General features: G+C 37.2%; 1 protein-coding gene across 38 annotated transcripts in view; it reads right to left on the bottom strand.

Annotated features, from left to right (window-relative positions):
- LOC310741048 (protocadherin gamma-C5-like) overlaps positions 1 to 18,106 on the bottom strand; it is a gene marked incomplete at its 5' end in the record, with an annotated part of 208,022 nt that overhangs the window by 33,767 nt on the left and 156,149 nt on the right. For 2 of the 38 annotated variants that reach the window (XM_083568463.1, XM_083568464.1), the window contains one exon: positions 5,610 to 7,955. The exons of 30 other annotated variants lie outside the window; for them this stretch is intronic. In XM_083568463.1, coding sequence (XP_083424589.1) covers positions 5,610 to 7,892 — 2,283 coding nt within the window. Of the gene's footprint in view, positions 1 to 5,609; positions 8,196 to 8,804; positions 11,479 to 18,106 lie in introns of those variants that run through there. 6 more of the 38 variants (XM_083568466.1, XM_083568432.1, XM_083568467.1 and 3 more) reach the window with 6 other exon arrangements.

Below are 18,106 nucleotides of genomic sequence, written 5' to 3'. Positions count from 1 at the left end.
TAATAATAATAATAATATTTATATATATATATATATATATATATATATATATATATATATATATATATATATATATATATATATATAATTATTATTATATTATATATATATTATTATTTTATTTTTTTAAATTTAGGAATATTGACAGCTGATCTTAGATCTGAGTCGTACTAAGTCATATTTTTAATGTCAATTCATGGCAGGTGTTTTTGACTTACCTTTATCTGCTGTATAGATTTACATATTTGCAAAAACATCTTTTACTTTATATAAAATCATGAATACACTCTAATAAGAAAGTGAAAGCATTGATGTTGAAAACAGTGATCTTATGCATTCAATAATTTGTATTCTACATAGTTTTCATAGAGGAAATAATGCTTTCTATATTCCAATGTATAAATAAATGACATTTGCTTTAATACTGTAATATACATATAGTATGTGTACAACCACTTTTGGTTTCAAATGCTACATAGTTCCATGATTTCTATCTGGATTCAGGTAGTTTAGACACGTGAAAATGAATTTTATGTTTGCTGTGTTACACTATAAGAATAATAATGCTTACCTTATATGGAGAAACGTAGGAAATTGTGGACAAAATGCATGAAAAGAAAAACAGAAAAGAGAAGATTAGGGTCAGAGTTACAGCAAACAGTGTTACATCTTACAGGTGACAAATAATCAAGGGCACGAAAGAAAATTCGCAAAAACCAAACTGTCCAAATAAAAAAAAGTGCTTCAAAGAGCGTTGTGTGATTACAACACAAGAGGGAGCATGAGAGCTGAATACGTAGTACGCATGCGCGTACATAACAAAGCTGAATAGAAGGTGGGTGGGAGAGTGAGGGAAAGAAAGGGGGTCTAACACAATCCCCAGCACATGGAACTCCCTGTGGAACTGATCTCTCCACCCTCCTATTGAGAAAATGGACCAGTCTGCCCTGAGTCTGTTGCCATGGAAAAACATGCACCTCATGTTGAGATGAGGGATATGCATATGAAAAAAAGGAGAAGGCAAGAAAAGAACATTGGATGTCTGATAATTATTAGGTGAATCACAGATTTGGATACAAGATTCAATTATTTCACAGAGAAGGAATGAAAACAGTAGGGCATATTAAGTGATTTTGAGACATTGAAAAAAATTTGTATGCAATACAAATACAAAAACAATAAAGAACACAAAAATGTGCAAATCAGACTTCAGACTTTTTGATGGAAAGATTCTTAAAAGAAACAAACAGTTTAGCAGAGTGATACACTGTATGTGTAAAATCTATCTGGAGATCTAAAAACAAAAGGTTCTACTGCAGTGGCCACTCCCTGTCTTCCACGTGGCTCTGTTTTTCCTGATAATAGCATGTGAATGAGGAGAGAGAGAAAGAGACAGAAGTGCTGTGTACTTTACTGTACATATCTGCACAATGTTGAGCTGTGGGAATTATATACAAAAATGGGCAATCAGGTAAAACACCCCCAAAAAATTGCTAACACTCCTGGTTTCATTGATGACCATAAATAAACACCAAAATGGACAAATTAATTAAGAATTCATTTGTAACTCAAATATTTATACAATGTTATCAATATAATGTCACTTGACATACATACATACATATATATATATATATATATATATATATATATATATATATATATATATATATATATATATACATACATATATATATATATATATATATATATATATATATATATATATATATATATATATATATATATATATATATATACATACATATATATACTCGGTTATACTGCAACTCTTATTATAGACCTTTGTGATACTTCAGAAAAAGAGAGTAATGTACATGCAGGACCATGGACAGCATCGATCGCTTTTTCAATGAATAGACAATGCTTTCTTCATGAACTTCTTAAAAAAAAGACTCCTTTTTTTTTCAAATAATCTAAACAGTAATAATTTTTTGTCCTCTGTCTGCTGACTGATGGAATCACTCAAATGATGAACATATGTTCATTGCATGTGTCATATAATCTATTTTCCATTCTTGGTTTTAACATTTTCTATAATAGAAAGAACAAATATTTAATAGTGTTTCTGCTAATTTTATCAATATAATGATAAAAAAAAACTGTATTGGACAAAATCAGCTGCAAGTATGCCACCAAAAAGACTATTTTGAAGCTATGGATAGAACCATCCATTCCTGCAACTTTTACCAGGCTAATAAATGTCAGAGACATTGTCTGGTTGGAAAGTACCACCGCCAGGCTTATTGGCATGGGCAAATATTGCTGTGATGTTGCTAGATAGGCTGAAAAGGACTACTATGCCTATTTGACTCTTATCTTTTTTTTATTTTTTTTATTTCTGCATACAAGTGGTCGGCTTCATGGCATCTGTCTGTAAATACTTCTTTTGAACTTTGAACTATAATCTGTGATATGTTTCAGAAATGAAACAAAATTTGAATAAAAATGTTGATCACAAAAAAACAAAAAAAACAGATGTTAAAGGAATAACCATTTCTTGTTCCAAATAGCCCCTATAAAAAGTCAACATATTCAACAACTTAATCATGTTTCTTTAAAAGACCCTGGACTGCATCTCCATGGCAACAAGAATGATCTGGCACAATCTCACTGCAGCAGGCAGCTCGCTTAGATAGACCCACATTTTAATCCATGAAACAAAAACAGTATAGTCTATAGTATGTGTTTGAAAGAGAAAGCAAATGTCACACTTGTACAAATCAATTGTATACAAACTGTGCACAAATTTCTAAACAGACTATGAAAAAAGCCCACTTTACTTTTTTTTATCGTTTAGCCTGATACTACAATTGTTCAAATTGTTTAGATTTTTCATTAATCTACACTCAGTACCCTTTAATGACAAAGTGAAAACCGAATCTCAGTATCTCAGTACTTAGATGATGCACCTTTGCCAACAATAACAGCCTCCAGCCTTTTTGTGTGTGCACATTTGTACTGGGAGATTTTAATGGCAAATTTTCTCAGGATGGGTCAGATTGGATGAGGACTATTGGTGAGCAGCCACTTTCAGGTTTCTCTATATATGTTCAATATGGTTCAAGTCAGGGCTTTGGTTTGCCCCTCTAAGACATTCACAAAGTTGTACCTAAGCCACTCCTGTGTTGTCTTGGTTGTGTGCTTAGTGTTGTTGTCAAGTAGGTCAGTGAACCATTCATGATGTTGCCACAATGTGGCACAGGCTAAAAAAATAACAGCCAAACAAACTAACATGAACAAAAAAAGGCTGTGGTCGTGTGACAGTACTGCCACTGCTTGTTTTTAACAGCAATCAACAGCGAACCTCACTTCACCAAATGCAGATCAAATTAAAAGTGTTAATGCATTTGTAAAGGCACAGTTGTCTCACGTTTCTCCTTCAGTACAGAGGCACCCTGAATGGGTGTTTTTGTGGAAAAGTCAAAACCCTCTATGTATAGTTCGATCCTATGAAAGATACTATTTAATAGATACACAAAAGAGAACATAGAAGACATTTATTACACACAAAATTCTGTTTTGGGTGTCTGTTGATTTCAATTGAATTTATGTAGCTTTGAAAGTACATTGAGAGGCAGAGAATTAGAGCTTTCACTTCATCTCTCTCACTCTCTCTCATTCTGTGTGTGTATTTGTGTCTGTGTGTGTGAGTGAGAAAGAGAGTGTGTGAGAAAGAGAGTGTGTGAGAGAGAGAGAGAGAGAGAGAGAGAGAGAGAGAGAGAGAGAGAGAGAGAGAGGAAATTGTGTGAGCCATGCAGTGGTGTTTGAAAAAGAAGGCAAACATCACACATGTACAAATTAATTTCATACAAATTGTGCACTAATTTCTAAATACATTAGGTAAAAATGCCCCCCCACTATAGTAGTGGGTATATATACCCACTACTTCACTTTTTTTTTTTTGTTACATTGCAGCCTGATTCTAAAATTGTTTGAATTGTTTTTATTTCTCAATAATCTACTCATAGTACCCTTTAATGACAACATGAAAACAGGATTCTAAAAATGTCTGTAATTTTTCAAGATAAAAAAAGAAGTAACAATCTAAGTAACAATCACAGCCTCAAGTCTTTTTTGGGTGTGCACATTTGGACTGGGAGATTTTCTCAAGCTGGGTCTGGTTGGATGAGGACTGTTGGTGGACAAGTCAGGGCTCTGACTGGTCACTCTAGGACATTCACAAAGTTGTACCTAAGCCACTCCTGTGTTGTCTTGGCTGTGTGCTTAGCATTGTTGCAGGGAAACCATTTTTGGGATGGTTTTTGGGCAGGTTATGAGCCGTGCCTGCTTTTCTCCAGATATAGCATTTTAATCTGAGTCCAAATATTTCAAATATTTCCTTATAGAACTTTGTCCTATCTCCACAGAAAAGCTCCGGCGTGGCCATCAAATTCTTGGTCACCTCTCTTACTAAGGCCCTTCCCCTCTTTCTCTTGGAAGACTGGTTATTTATATGGAGGCTTGTGTGCCTTGCAACAATCCTGTCTCTGAACTCTGCAAGCAGATCCTTTGACCTTATGGCTTGGTTTTATCTCTGATATTCATTGTCATCTGTGAGGCCTTTTATGGAAAAGTATGTGCTGTTCCAAATCATTAATCATGAATAAACTTTTCCACAGGTAGGCTCCAATCAAGGTCTAAAAACATCTGTAGCAACAATCAAGAGAAGTGGGAGTCACCTGAGCTAATTTTCAAGCGTTGTTGCAAAAGGTGTTCATACTTGTGATATTTCAGGTTTTTTTTTAGTTTTTTTATTAAAAAACAATTGCATATATTTCTAGAATTTTCTTTTTACTATGTCCAGTATCTACTGCTGTTATTATGATGTGATGTTATTTTGATAGTTCAACACGCATTTCACTTCTAGCAATGAACCTGTTACTATGTCAAAATAATTATTTAGTGTGATGGCACAGGTTTGAATGGACTTTTAGGATCAGTAGAAAATGTGACCATGCATTGTATGGTTGTTTTAACTGTCAAAATGTCAGAATCTGCATCTTTGGATACAGTATTAAATAAACATGATCTTGATTCACACTTTTCTGAACTTTTAAACTAAAATTACCATTGTGAGCAATGTATATTGAATTTGCAACTACATCTGGATCAGTAGAACTGGCTTGATAAAAGCAAGCCCTAGTCAGGGTTTACTCACTAAATTTCCAGTTTTAATATGGTCTTCAGAAAAATAGACCTGTTGTCAATCAATTCCACCATGACTCAATACAGCTTCATTGTGGATGAAGGTTCAACAGAAAACTGACATTGCATGAGGACATGTCTCCACAATGTTGCTCTGTCTTTTCCTTAACAACCAGTTGACTTTTCTCTCTTTCCAGTATTACATACTGGCTGCTACCTGCAGCAAAAACATGAGCTTTTCCCATACATATCTTCCAGATGCAAAGAATAGTGATTCTTAGTTTTAAATAAACAGAAACTGTAGATATGGAACAAAATGCGGATTAAAAAATGTCTATAAACGACAAACTGCAAGATTGTAAACAAAACAAATTAATATTAATAGGTTTTTTTCCTGCAATTTCAAGCTAACTTTACATCTCACCCCTTTGCAATCTCACCTCTGGAAGCAGGTCAGTGTCATCCAGTTCCCCTTTTCCTCTCTGCACAGTCCCCATTAGACTCACACTCCCGAGTGTATTTTGGCTGTATGGCCTGACAAACTTTACATCACTCATCCTCGAGTCAGTGGTTCCACACATATTATAATTATATACATGCTGCAAAGTTCCATCAGCATAGCTTGGTGGGTAATAAGGAATCACAGGCAGATTAGTGGCAGATTTGTAGAACAGTCTTTTCTGCCTCCACCTGTAGATTTTTACTGAAATGATGGCAATGACTGAAACAATGAAGAGGCTTGATACCGCAGCAAGAGCTAAAATTAAATAGAAAGTCAGATTATCATTGAAATTGTTGTCAAGTGCAAGATCAGAGTATTCTGAGAGCACTTCAGGGAAAGTGTCCGCTACAGCTACATTGATGTTAACTACAGCTGAGCGAGATGGTTGTCCATTATCCTCCACAACTACAGTGAGCTTTTGTTTCACAGCATCTTTGTCAGTGACCTGACGCACAGTTCGTATCTCTCCATTCTGCGCTCCCACTTCAAACAGCGCTCTGTCTGTGACTTTCTGGAGTTTGTAGGAGAGCCAGGCATTCTGTCCAGAGTCCACATCAACAGCCACCACTTTAGTGACCAGATATCCAACATCTGCCAAACGGGGCACAATCTCAGCCACCACAGCGCCACCAGCCTGTACTGGGTAGAGAACCTGGGGAGCATTGTCATTCTGATCTTGGATTGTAATTTTTACTGTCACGTTACTACTGAGTGGAGGGGAGCCTCCGTCCTGCGCTTTGACACGGAAATGGAAGTTTTTTAACTGCTCGAAGTCGAAAGAGCGCACAGCATTAATGACTCCACTATCAGCACTGACTGACACATATGATGAAACCGGAACTCCATTGACAGAGCTCTCTTCTAAAATATAAGAAACTCGAGCATTCTGTTTCGAGTCTGCATCACTTGCCTTCACTGTGAATATAGAGAGACCTGGTTTGTTGTTCTCTACAACATAAGTGTCATAATTATTTATCTCAAAAACAGGAGCATTGTCATTTACATCTGATATATGTAAATGGAGAGATGTGCTGCCGGAGAGTGAGGGAAGTCCCTCATCAGAGCAAGTCACAGTGATGTTATACTCAGCCTCTCTCTCTCTATCTAACAACTGATCTGTGATCAGACTAAAGAAGTGATTAGATGGTGAAGTAAGTATAAAAGGAATATTTTTATTGATATCACAATGAACATTGCCATTCTGACCTGCATCTGGATCACTTACTTTGATCATTGCTATAACTGTGCCAGAAGGAGACTCTTCAGATATAGAGCTAGACATTGATAGAATAGTTGTATATGGCGGATTATCGTTTATGTCTAACACATCAATAAATATTGTACATGAATCTGAAAGTCCTCCATTGTCTTTAGCTTGAACTTCAAGCTGATAATGATTTCCTTTTTCAAAGTCAACCTGCCCATTTAAAAGAACCTCACCACTATATGGATCTATAATAAACAAATCTGATAATCGATCCACTGTTTTTGATATGTGGTATGTAATCAATCCATTGGAGTTTTCGTCTGCATCGGAAGCGCTCACTGTGATTAATTTAGTCCCTTTAGCTGCATTTTCTGTTACAGTAGCTTTATATATTCTCTGCATGAAGACAGGAGCGTTATCATTAGCATCTAGAACAGTAATGTGTATTTGTACAGTACCAGACAAAACTGGTTCACCTCCATCCATGGCTGTTAATAATAATGTCAGCTTCTCTTGCTTTTCTCTGTCCAGTGCTTTTTGTAAAATCATTTCAACCCTTTTTACACCATCTGCGTGATTTTGTAAATCTAACACAAAATGATCTGTAGGTTTAAGAGAATAGCTCTGAAGTCCGTTGGTACCGACGTCAGCATCCATTGCTCTCTCCAGCACGAATCTCGCTCCCATCACAGCCGACTCGCTTATTTCAAAACGGATTTCCTCCGTCGGAAAAACTGGAACGTTATCATTTATATCCGTAATTTCGACGGCAATTGTGTACAGTTCCATTGGACTCTCGAGTATCATCTGGAGGTGCAGGGCACAATGTGTTGTTTTAGCACACAGAGACTCCCGATCTATTTTTTCTTTAATGATAAGCAATCCTCTGTCTTTATTAAGCTCGATGTATTCCGTGTTATCTCCAGAAAATACACGCGCCTTTCCAGATTTTAGTCTTTTTACATCCAATCCCAAATCCTGCACAATATTTCCAACCACTGATCCTTTCGCCATTTCCTCCGGTATAGAATAACTGACCTGCGCGAGCGCAAAGCGAGAAGAAAAAAGGAATGAAAACAATACCGTGTGCCACATCACTGCGTCTGCCATTTTCTCGGCGCACCAAAGATCCACAGACCAAAAAAAATCCTTATTTAGTTAAAATGTGCTCGAAATGTGTGAACATTCACCATGAGATCCGCACCCTAATGTGACAAAGAGCAATGAAAAGATTCACTGACTACGGACAAGTCAAGGCTTTTCACCAATGTAGGCAATTTAAACTGGTGTATGAAAAGTCAAAGCTAAGTTGATGAACAGCGGCCCTTTGAGTCAAAACTAAGAATTACACATGTATTAAATGTAAAAAAAAAAAATGAGAAAGAAAATTTTTAAATACGTCCTAAAAAAATAATTTTAATTTTGAGACATTCATGCTCAACTATGTTTCGGTTCAAAATGTTTTTCTTGCCATTTTTAACAACATGATAGAAATAAGCAAAGCGAGTCCCTGTTTTCAACCGTACAACACTTGGAGGCAGTTTAACCAGAACGTGATGGCGATGAATAAATAGAGAAAAATCAACTGCGATCATAAGCACATGTTTGTGAGTTAAAAACACACTATTTTCGTTTAGTAATATATAGTTCTTGTGAATGGAAGCGAAAACGCAGGTAAAGGTTTAATTTGATAAGGGTTTCCAGAACACGTGGCTTTCCAGAACACGTGGTTCAGAAAATCCAAAACATCATAAACATATTATGTTTCTATAAAATTTTGAAACTCCCATGCAGACATATAGTAGTTTTGCCATATTACCTGCTTACAAATTAAAAATACAGTGAGCACACTATTAACATTGACATTTAAATGATAACCTTTTTAAATTATAATCTTGAGCTTAGTTAATTAAATAAAACGCTTACCACTTCTGAGGTATCCGCATCATTCAGCAGATTGTTTTGAATTATCTCCCTCTGCATAGTTTCTGTAAAACTCGGCTCCATCACTAAAAGACTATGTGCCCCGAGTGTAGAATATTTGCAGTCAATCTTCCTCGAGTCAGTCGTCATGCAGGCATCATAATTATACAAGTGCGGCAGAGTTCCAGTGACTCCTGTGTCTGCGTAACCGGGTGGATAATATGGAATTACTGGAAGATTGGACTGATAAAAGATGCGTGATTGTCTCCACCTGTAAATTTTTACTGATATTATAACTACTAGCGTTGTGATGAAAAGAAAAGAAACAGCAGCTAATGCTAAAACTAAATAAAAGGTAAGATCATCATTATATTGTTTGGTGTGCGTAAAGTCTGTGAATTCTGAAAGCACTTCAGGAAAAGTGTCCGCTACAGCTATATTGATATTAACTACAGCTGAGCGAGATGGTTGTCCATTATCTTCCACAACTACACTGAGCTTTTGTTTCACAGCATCTTTGTCAGTGACCTGACGCACAGTTCGTATCTCTCCATTCTGCGCTCCCACTTCAAACAGCGCTCTGTCTGTAGATTTCTGAAGTTTGTAGGAGAGCCAGGCATTCTGTCCAGAGTCCACATCAACAGCCACCACTTTAGTGACCAGATATCCAACATCTGCTGAACGAGGCACAATCTCAGCCACCACAGAGCCACCAGTCTGTATTGGATAGAGAACCTGAGGAGCATTGTCATTCTGATCTTGGATTATAATTTTTACTATAACGTTACTACTGAGTGGAGGGGAGCCTCCGTCCTGCGCTTTGACACGGAAGTGGAAGTTCTTCAACTGCTCGTAGTCGAAAGAGCGCAAAGCATTAATGACTCCACTATCAGGACTGACTGACACATATGATGAAACAGGAACCCCATTGATGGAGCTCTCTTCTAAAATATAAGAGACTCGAGCATTCTGGTTGGAATCTGCATCGCTGGCCTTCACTGTGAGTATAGAGAGACCTGGTGTGTTGTTCTCCATCACATAGGCCTCGTAATTACTTTTCGCGAAAACAGGAGCATTATCATTTACATCTGATATATGTAAATGGAGAGAAGTGCTGCTGGAGAGTGAGGGAAGTCCCTCATCAGAGCAAGTCACAGTGATGTTATACTCAGCTTCTTGTTCTCTATCCAGCTTCTGATCTGTGAGTAGGCTAAAGAATTTATTTGACGAAGTTGTGATAGTAAAGGGGATATTTTCATCGATAGTGCAGTGAACCTGTCCATTTGCACCTGAATCCGGATCATTTAGGTTGATCATTGCTACAACGGTCCCAGACGGTCGTTCCTCCGATATAGAACTGACCATAGACACAATAGTGACGGTCGGTTTATTATCGTTTATATCCAACACATCAATAATTACTTTACATGAGTCCGACAAACCTCCTTCATCCTTGGCTTCCACATCAAGTTCATAATGGCTTGTTTTCTCAAAGTCAACCTGTCCACTTAACGTTAATTCCCCGTCATTCGCTTGTATCATAAACATTTCTTTAACATCCTTCTCGTTGTTTGAAATATAATAAAACACCTGTCCGTTAGTGCCTTCATCGGCATCAGATGCGCTCACTTTTACCAGTTTAGTGCCTTTTGGTGCATTTTCCAACACTGAGGCTTTATAGACTTTTTGTTTAAAGACAGGCGCGTTATCATTAACATCTAGAACAGTAATGTGTATTTGTACAGTACCAGACAAAACTGGTTCACCTCCATCCATGGCTGTTAATAGTAAAGTAAGCTTTTCCTGCTTTTCTCTATCAAGTGGTTTTTGTAAAATCATTTGAACGGTTTTAACACCATCAGCATGATTTTTTAAATCTAACACAAAATGATCTGTGGGTTTAAGTGAGTAGCTCTGAAGTCCGTTTGTACCGACATCAGCATCCATTGCTCTCTCCAGCATGAATCTCGCTCCCATCACTGCCGACTCGCTTATTTCAAAACGAATGTCATCCTTCATAAAAAATGGCGCATTATCATTTATATCCTTGATTTCGACAGTTATTGCGTACCGTTCCATTGGGTTATCTAAAATCATTTGTACATCTAAAGCACACGGAGTCTTTTTTGCACAAAGCGACTCACGGTCTATTTTTTCTTTAATGAGAAGCGAGCCCCTCTCTCTGTTCAGTTCGATATATTCCGTGCTGTCCACACTATAAATGCGCGCTTTCCCAGATTTCAACCTTTTTACATCCAAACCCAAATCCTGAGCAACATTTCCAATTATCGAGCCTTTTGCCATTTCCTCTGGTATGGAGTAGCTGACCTGCGCGAGCGCGGAGCGAAAAGAAAGGACGATGAAAAACAATACCCCGTGCCACATCACTTCGTCTGCCATTTTTCTCAGCGGTTTAGAAGATCCTGGAAAAATACAATCCTTGTTCAGTCTTAAAATCTTCGGTGACCGGTCACATCCTCTAACATTCACTTTCTATTTTTGAAATGGGCCAAATGTTTTAAAAAAAAAAAAGCCGATCTTACAGCAAAGCTTTTCTGCCTCCGATCTGAGGTTCGCTTTAGGGGTGTGAATGGGACATAAACGCAACACATTCAAGCTTCCTTGATCAATAGCGGCCCTTTGAGTCAAAATCAAGAATTACACAACGATTTATTATGATTCTCACACAATTCGGGACATCCTTTTATATAGATTTATAAAATTTTTACGTCAATCAAATTATTCAAACTATAGAACAAGAGCAGCTTTATCTTTCTGGTTTGTTAAAAAATAAACATTTCACAGTCTTATATAAAGAAACAATGAAATAGCATAGATGTTTTTCACGGATGTTCCGGCGAGTAGACAAGGAAAAATATTATCTAAAACCTGTTTAGATCCCACGACATAAAATTATATTAATTATGCTTATCGGTTTCAGTTTTAAGTAAACTATTTTCTTTTAGACAACCTCTATATATATTTATAGAAAGTCAATCGCAGAAAAAGACATTGAGAACAGAATGCTGAGTTCTGTCGCTGTCCAGAACAAATGGTGCTGAAAATATTTAACTAACAGTAACCATATAAAATAGAATAAAATCTACCAGCTATTTGGGGAAAAAAGTGTATTTGTAAACAATACATAATACCATAAATCATGGCTAAAACAATTCTACAAAAAAAGTTTTAATATTCACACTGTTCATCCTTCATAGTATTTCATAGGAAAAAAACGGAAAAATATTTAAAATAGTGCACAGTAGAATTCTGATCACTGAAAATTAAAAGACACACATTCAAGATGCTATAAAAAGGGAAAACAATGCAAATGCCATCTATATAGATGTGACATGGGTGGCCACTGTTCGCTATGGTAATATTTAAATAAAGTATGAAGCTAAAATAAATCGCTTACCAAGTCTGGGAAATCAGCATCATTCGAAATATTATTTTGCTTCATTGTGTGCTGCATAGTTTCAGTAAAATTCGGCTTCATAACTAAGACACTTTGTCCTTCAAGTGTAGAAAATTTGCAATCACTCTTCCTCGAGTCAGTTGTCATGCAGGCATCATAATTATACACGTGTGGCAGAGTTCCAGTAAGTCCTATGTCTGTGTATCCAGTTGGATAGTACGGAATAACTGGGAGATTGGACTGATAGAAAATGCGTGATTGTCTCCATCTGTAGATCTTAACTGATATTATAACTAAAAGAGTTGTGATGAAAAGGAAAGAAACAGCAGCTAATGCTAAAACTAAATAAAAGGTGAGATCATCATTATATTGTTTGCTGTGCGTAAAATCTGTGAATTCTGAGAGAACTTCAGGGAAAGTGTCCGCTACAGCTACATTGATGTTAACTACAGCTGAACGAGATGGTTGTCCATTATCCTCCACAACTACAGTGAGCTTTTGCTTTACAGCATCTTTGTCAGTGACCTGACGCACAGTTCGTATCTCTCCATTCTGCGCTCCCACTTCAAACAGCGCTCTGTCTGTAGATTTCTGGAGTTTGTAGGAGAGCCAGGCATTCTGACCAGAGTCCACATCAACAGCCACCACTTTAGTGACAAGATATCCAACATCTGCTGAACGAGGCACAATCTCGGCCACTACAGAGCCACCAGTCTGTACTGGGTAGAGAACCTGAGGAGCATTGTCATTCTGATCTTGAATTGTAATTGTTACTGACACGTTACTACTGAGAGGAGGGGAGCCTCCGTCCTGTGCTCTGATGCGAAAATGGAAGTTCTTTAACTGCTCGTAGTCAAAAGAGCGCAAAGCATTAATGACTCCACTATCAGGACTGACTGACACATATGATGAAACAGGAACTCCATTGACAGAGCTCTCTTCTAAAATATAGGAAATCCGAGAATTCTGGATAAAGTCTGCATCTCTGGCCTTCACTGTGAATATAGAAAGACCTGGTGTGTTGTTCTCCACCACAAAAGCGTCGTATTTATTTCTCTCAAAAACAGGAGCATTATCATTTACATCTGATATGTGTAAATGGAGAGAAGTGCTGCTGGAGAGTGAGGGAAATCCCTCATCAGAGCAAGTCACAGTGATGTTATATTCAGATTCCATCTCTCTATCCAACTCCTGATTTGTTAGCAGACTAAAGAAATTATTGGATGAAGATGTAATAGTAAAGGGAATATTTTCAGAAATACCACACTGTACTTTTCCATTTTCTCCTGAATCTGGATCATTTACATTGATCATTGCAACAGCAGTACCTGCTTTTGACTCTTCCGAAATAGTGTTAGACATAGAAAGAATGTTAATGGATGGGGTATTATCGTTAATGTCCAACACGTCAATAACTACCTTACACGAGTCAGATAGTCCCCCCTGATCTTTACCTTGAATTTTGAGTTGATAATTGTTAAATTTTTCAAAGTCAACCTGTCCGTTTAAAATGATGTCACCACTAGAAGGATCTACAACAAACAAATCTGATAATCGATTCACTGTTTTTGACAAGTAATATGTTACCTTTCCATTAGTTCCTTCATCTCCATCAGAGGCGCTCACTGTTATTAATTTAGTCCCTTTAGGTGCATTTTCTGTTAATGATGTTCGGTACAATTTTTGTGAAAAAACAGGAGCGTTATCATTAGCATCTAGAACAATAATGTGTATCTGCAGAGTACCAGACAAAACTAGTTCACCTCCATCCATAGCTGTTAATAATAAAGTAAGCTTTTCTTGTTTCTCTCTATCGAGAGGTTTTTGTAAAATCATTTCAAGGCTCTTATCTTCGTCTGCCTGATTTTGTGAATCTAACACAAAATGATCTGTAGGTTTAAGTGAGTAGCTCTGAAGTCCGTTGGCACCGACGTCAGCATCCATTGCTCTCTCTAACATGAATCTCGCTCCCGGTACTGCCGATTCGCTTATTTCAATTCTGATTTCCTCTGTCGTGAAAAGAGGACCATTATCATTTATATCCGTGATTTCGACAGTTATTGTGTACCGTTCCATTGGGTTATCTAAAATCATCTGTAGATGTAAAGCACACGGAGTCTTTTCTGCACAAAGCGACTCTCGGTCTATTTTTTCTTTAATGAGAAGCGAGCCCCTCTCTCTGTTCAGTTCTATATATTCCGTGCTGTCCACACTATAAATGCGCGCTTTCCCAGATTTCAATCTTTTTACATCCAAACCCAAATCCTGAGCAATATTTCCAACAATCGAGCCTCTTTCCATTTCCTCTGGTATGGAGTAACTGACCTGCGCGAACGCGGAGCGAAAAGAAACGACTGTGAAAAACAATACCGTGAGCCACATCACTAGGTGTGCCATTTTCTCAGCGGAGCACGGGTTCTTTCAGAAATGAAATCCTTATTCAGTTTTAAAATCTTTGATATCCGTACACATCCTCTGAAATTTACGTTTTGTTTTTGGAAATGCCTGATGTTGAACGCCGCCTGCTCAAATACTATTCTACAGCAAAGTCTTTCTGCTACATCTGAGCTGTGCTGTCGGTGTGTTTAGTAGATAAAAACGCGCAAAATCCAAGTTTCCTTAACAAACAGCGGCCCTTTGAGTCAAAATCAAGAATTACACACCGATGTAATATGTTACTATAATACAAATTGGAAAAATTTACCCTGACCCTAATTTTCATTATGATAAAAAAAAAATACAAAATAAATAATAATAATAATAATAATAATAATAATATATTTATATAAAAATAAATATTTTTTTTTTAATGATGCACAGTAGAATGGATTTTAATAGAATTTAATAGACACTCATTCAAGAGGATTTAGTAATGGAAAACAATGTAAATACCATCTATATAAATGTGTCACCCATGCCCACTGTTCACTATGTTAATATTTCAATAAAGTATGAAGATAAAATACTTTTCTTTCCAACTCTGGGAAATCAGCATCATTCACAATATTCTTTTCTTCATTGTGTGCTGCATAGTTTTAGTAAAATTCAGCTCCATAAATAAGATACTTTCTCCTAAATGTGTAGAAAATTTGCAATCACCTTTCCTTGAGTCAGTCGTCATGCAAACATAATAATTATACACGTGCGGCAGAGTTCCAGTAAGTCCTGTGTCTGTGTAACCGGATGGATAGTACAGAATAACTGGGAGATTGAACTGGGAGATAGAAAATGCGTGATTGTCTCCATCTGTAGATCTTTAGTGATATTATAACTACTAGCATTGTGATGAAAAGAAAAGAAACAACAGCTAATGCTAAAACTAAATAAAAGGTAAGATCATCATTATCTTGTTTGGTGTGCGTAAAATCTGTAAATTCTGAGAGCACTTCAGGGAAATTGTGCACTACATCTACATTGATGTTAACAACAGCTGAATGAGATGGTTCTCAATTATCTTCCACAAATACAGTAAGCTTTTTTTTCACAGTATCTTTGTCATTGATCTGGCGCACAGTTCATATCTCTGCATTCTGCAGTTTGTAGGAGAGCCAGGCATTCTGTCCAGAGTCCACATCAGCAGATAATAACAACAAGGTCGGTTTGAGCCAATTGTACTACAGTATATACTGTATATACTGTGTATGTGTATAAATATATGCACACAGTGGTGGGCCTTAAAGGCCAGCAAAGCCTTCTCTGCTGGCCTAAACACCATCAGAAGCACTGACCTACATTTACAACCTAATTCTAACATTTGTTCCATAAAATTTTATAAATTTATTCCCAACAGTTTATTCTCTTCATTTTTTAGCGTTTCTCTTAGCTGCACTGCTTCCAGTACATGTATGTGGAAATTAGATTTTTTTGTCCAACCAGATTTCGGGCTCGATGTACTGGCATGTCAATCTAATCTGCACAGGGCCTTCAAAGTCAGTACTGCTAGCCTTTTTACCTTAGTCTCTATTGGAAATCAGTCTGTTTCTTTAACTAATCACATTTCAAATTTGCCTCCCAGAATAGCAGAGAATAGCGTCAGCATTTTTCCTTTCTCCGTTCTTAACACACAATTGTATCTTTGTATGATTTAGAACGGAATTCCAGATCTAACAACTTGTTTAAAAATAAATCAATGAATATGAGCTTAAGTCATCTTTTACTTCTCACTGCTGGTCAGTGTCCATGGAATGTACAAGATAATCAATGGCTAAGTGTGTGTTAAACCATTTTACATGTGCACTGTTACTTACACTTTAAAAATAAAAACAAACAAACACTCAAATATGCATGGCAAGATCTCTTGTCTCTCGAGAACAAAAGGCGTTGAAAAAGCTAACCAGTACAGATTTGCTTGCATTAAAACATTTTTCTTGTATAATGCGAGACATTTTCATAGACACTGGTTATATATACACATATTAAAATGTTTCCAAACAGGGAACAGGGCAAAATCTATTTCAGTGAAAAAATTATAATGGAAAATTCATCCTTGTGAGTTTTCTTTTTCCAGTCTTATGCAACGGATTATCACAAGATCACAGTGTATTACAACAAACCCTTACCATTTCAGATGAAACTGGATCCTCTAGAAGAAAATTTTCCTTAATCTCCCGCTGCACAGTTTCTGTGAAACTCGGGTCCATCACTAAAACACTTTGTTGTCCAAGTGTAGAATATTTGCAGTCACTCTTCCTCGAGTCAGTCATCATACAAACGTCATAATTATACAAGTGCGGCAGAGTTCCAGTGACTCCTGTGTCTGCGTAACCGGGTGGATAGTATGGAATAACTGGGAGATTAGACTGATAAAAGATGCGTGATTGTCTCCACCTGTAGATCTTTACTGATATTATAACTACTAAAGTTGCGATGAAAAGGAAAGAAACAGCAGCTAATGCTAAAACTAAATAAAAGGTGAGGTCATCATTATATTGTTTGGTGTCCGTAAAGTCGGTGAATTCTGAGAGCACTTCAGGGAAAGAGTCCGCTACAGCTACATTGATGTTAACTACAGCTGAGCGAGATGGTTGTCCATTATCCTCCACAACTACAGTGAGCTTTTGTTTCACAGGATCTTTGTCAGTGACCTGACGCACAGTTCGTATTTCTCCATTCTGTGCTCCCACTTCAAACAGCACTCTGTCTGTGACTTTCTTGAGTTTGTAGGAGAGCCAGGCATTCTGTCCAGAGTCCACATCAACAGCCACCACTTTAGTGACCAAATATCCAACATCTGCTAAACGAGGCACAATCTCAGCCACCACAGAGCCACCTGTCTGGACTGGGTAGAGAACCTGAGGAGCGTTGTCATTCTGATCTTGGATTGTTATTTTTACTGTCACATTAGTACTGAGTGGAGGGGAGCCTCCATCTTGTGCTCTGATACGGAAATGGAAGTTCTTTAACTGCTCATAGTCAAAAGCGCGCAAAGCATTAATGATTCCACTATCAGGACTGACTGACACATATGATGATACAGGAACTCCATTTACAGAGCTCTCTTCTAAAATATAAGAAATCCGAGAATTCTGGATGAAGTCTGCATCACTGGCCTTCACTGTAAATATAGAAAGACCTGGTGTGTTGTTCTCCACCACATAGGCCTCGTACTTATTTCTCTCAAAAACTGGCGCATTATCATTTACATCTGATATGTGTAAATGGAGAGAAGTGCTGCTGGAGAGTGAGGGAAGTCCTTCATCAGAGCAAGTCACAGTGATGTTATATGCAGCTTCTTGTTCTCTATCCAGCTCCTGATCTGTGAGCAAACTAAAGAAATTGTTTGATGAAGATATTATGGTAAATGGAATATTTTCATCGATAGTGCAGTGAACCTGTCCGTTTGCACCTGAATCTGCATCATTTAGGTTGATCATTGCTACAACGGTCC

The sequence above is a fragment of the Silurus aristotelis genome, assembly GCF_946808225.1.
Source record: "Silurus aristotelis genome assembly, chromosome: 18".
Lineage (NCBI taxonomy): Eukaryota > Metazoa > Chordata > Actinopteri > Siluriformes > Siluridae > Silurus > Silurus aristotelis.
This window is presented reverse-complemented; position numbering and strand designations above follow the sequence as displayed.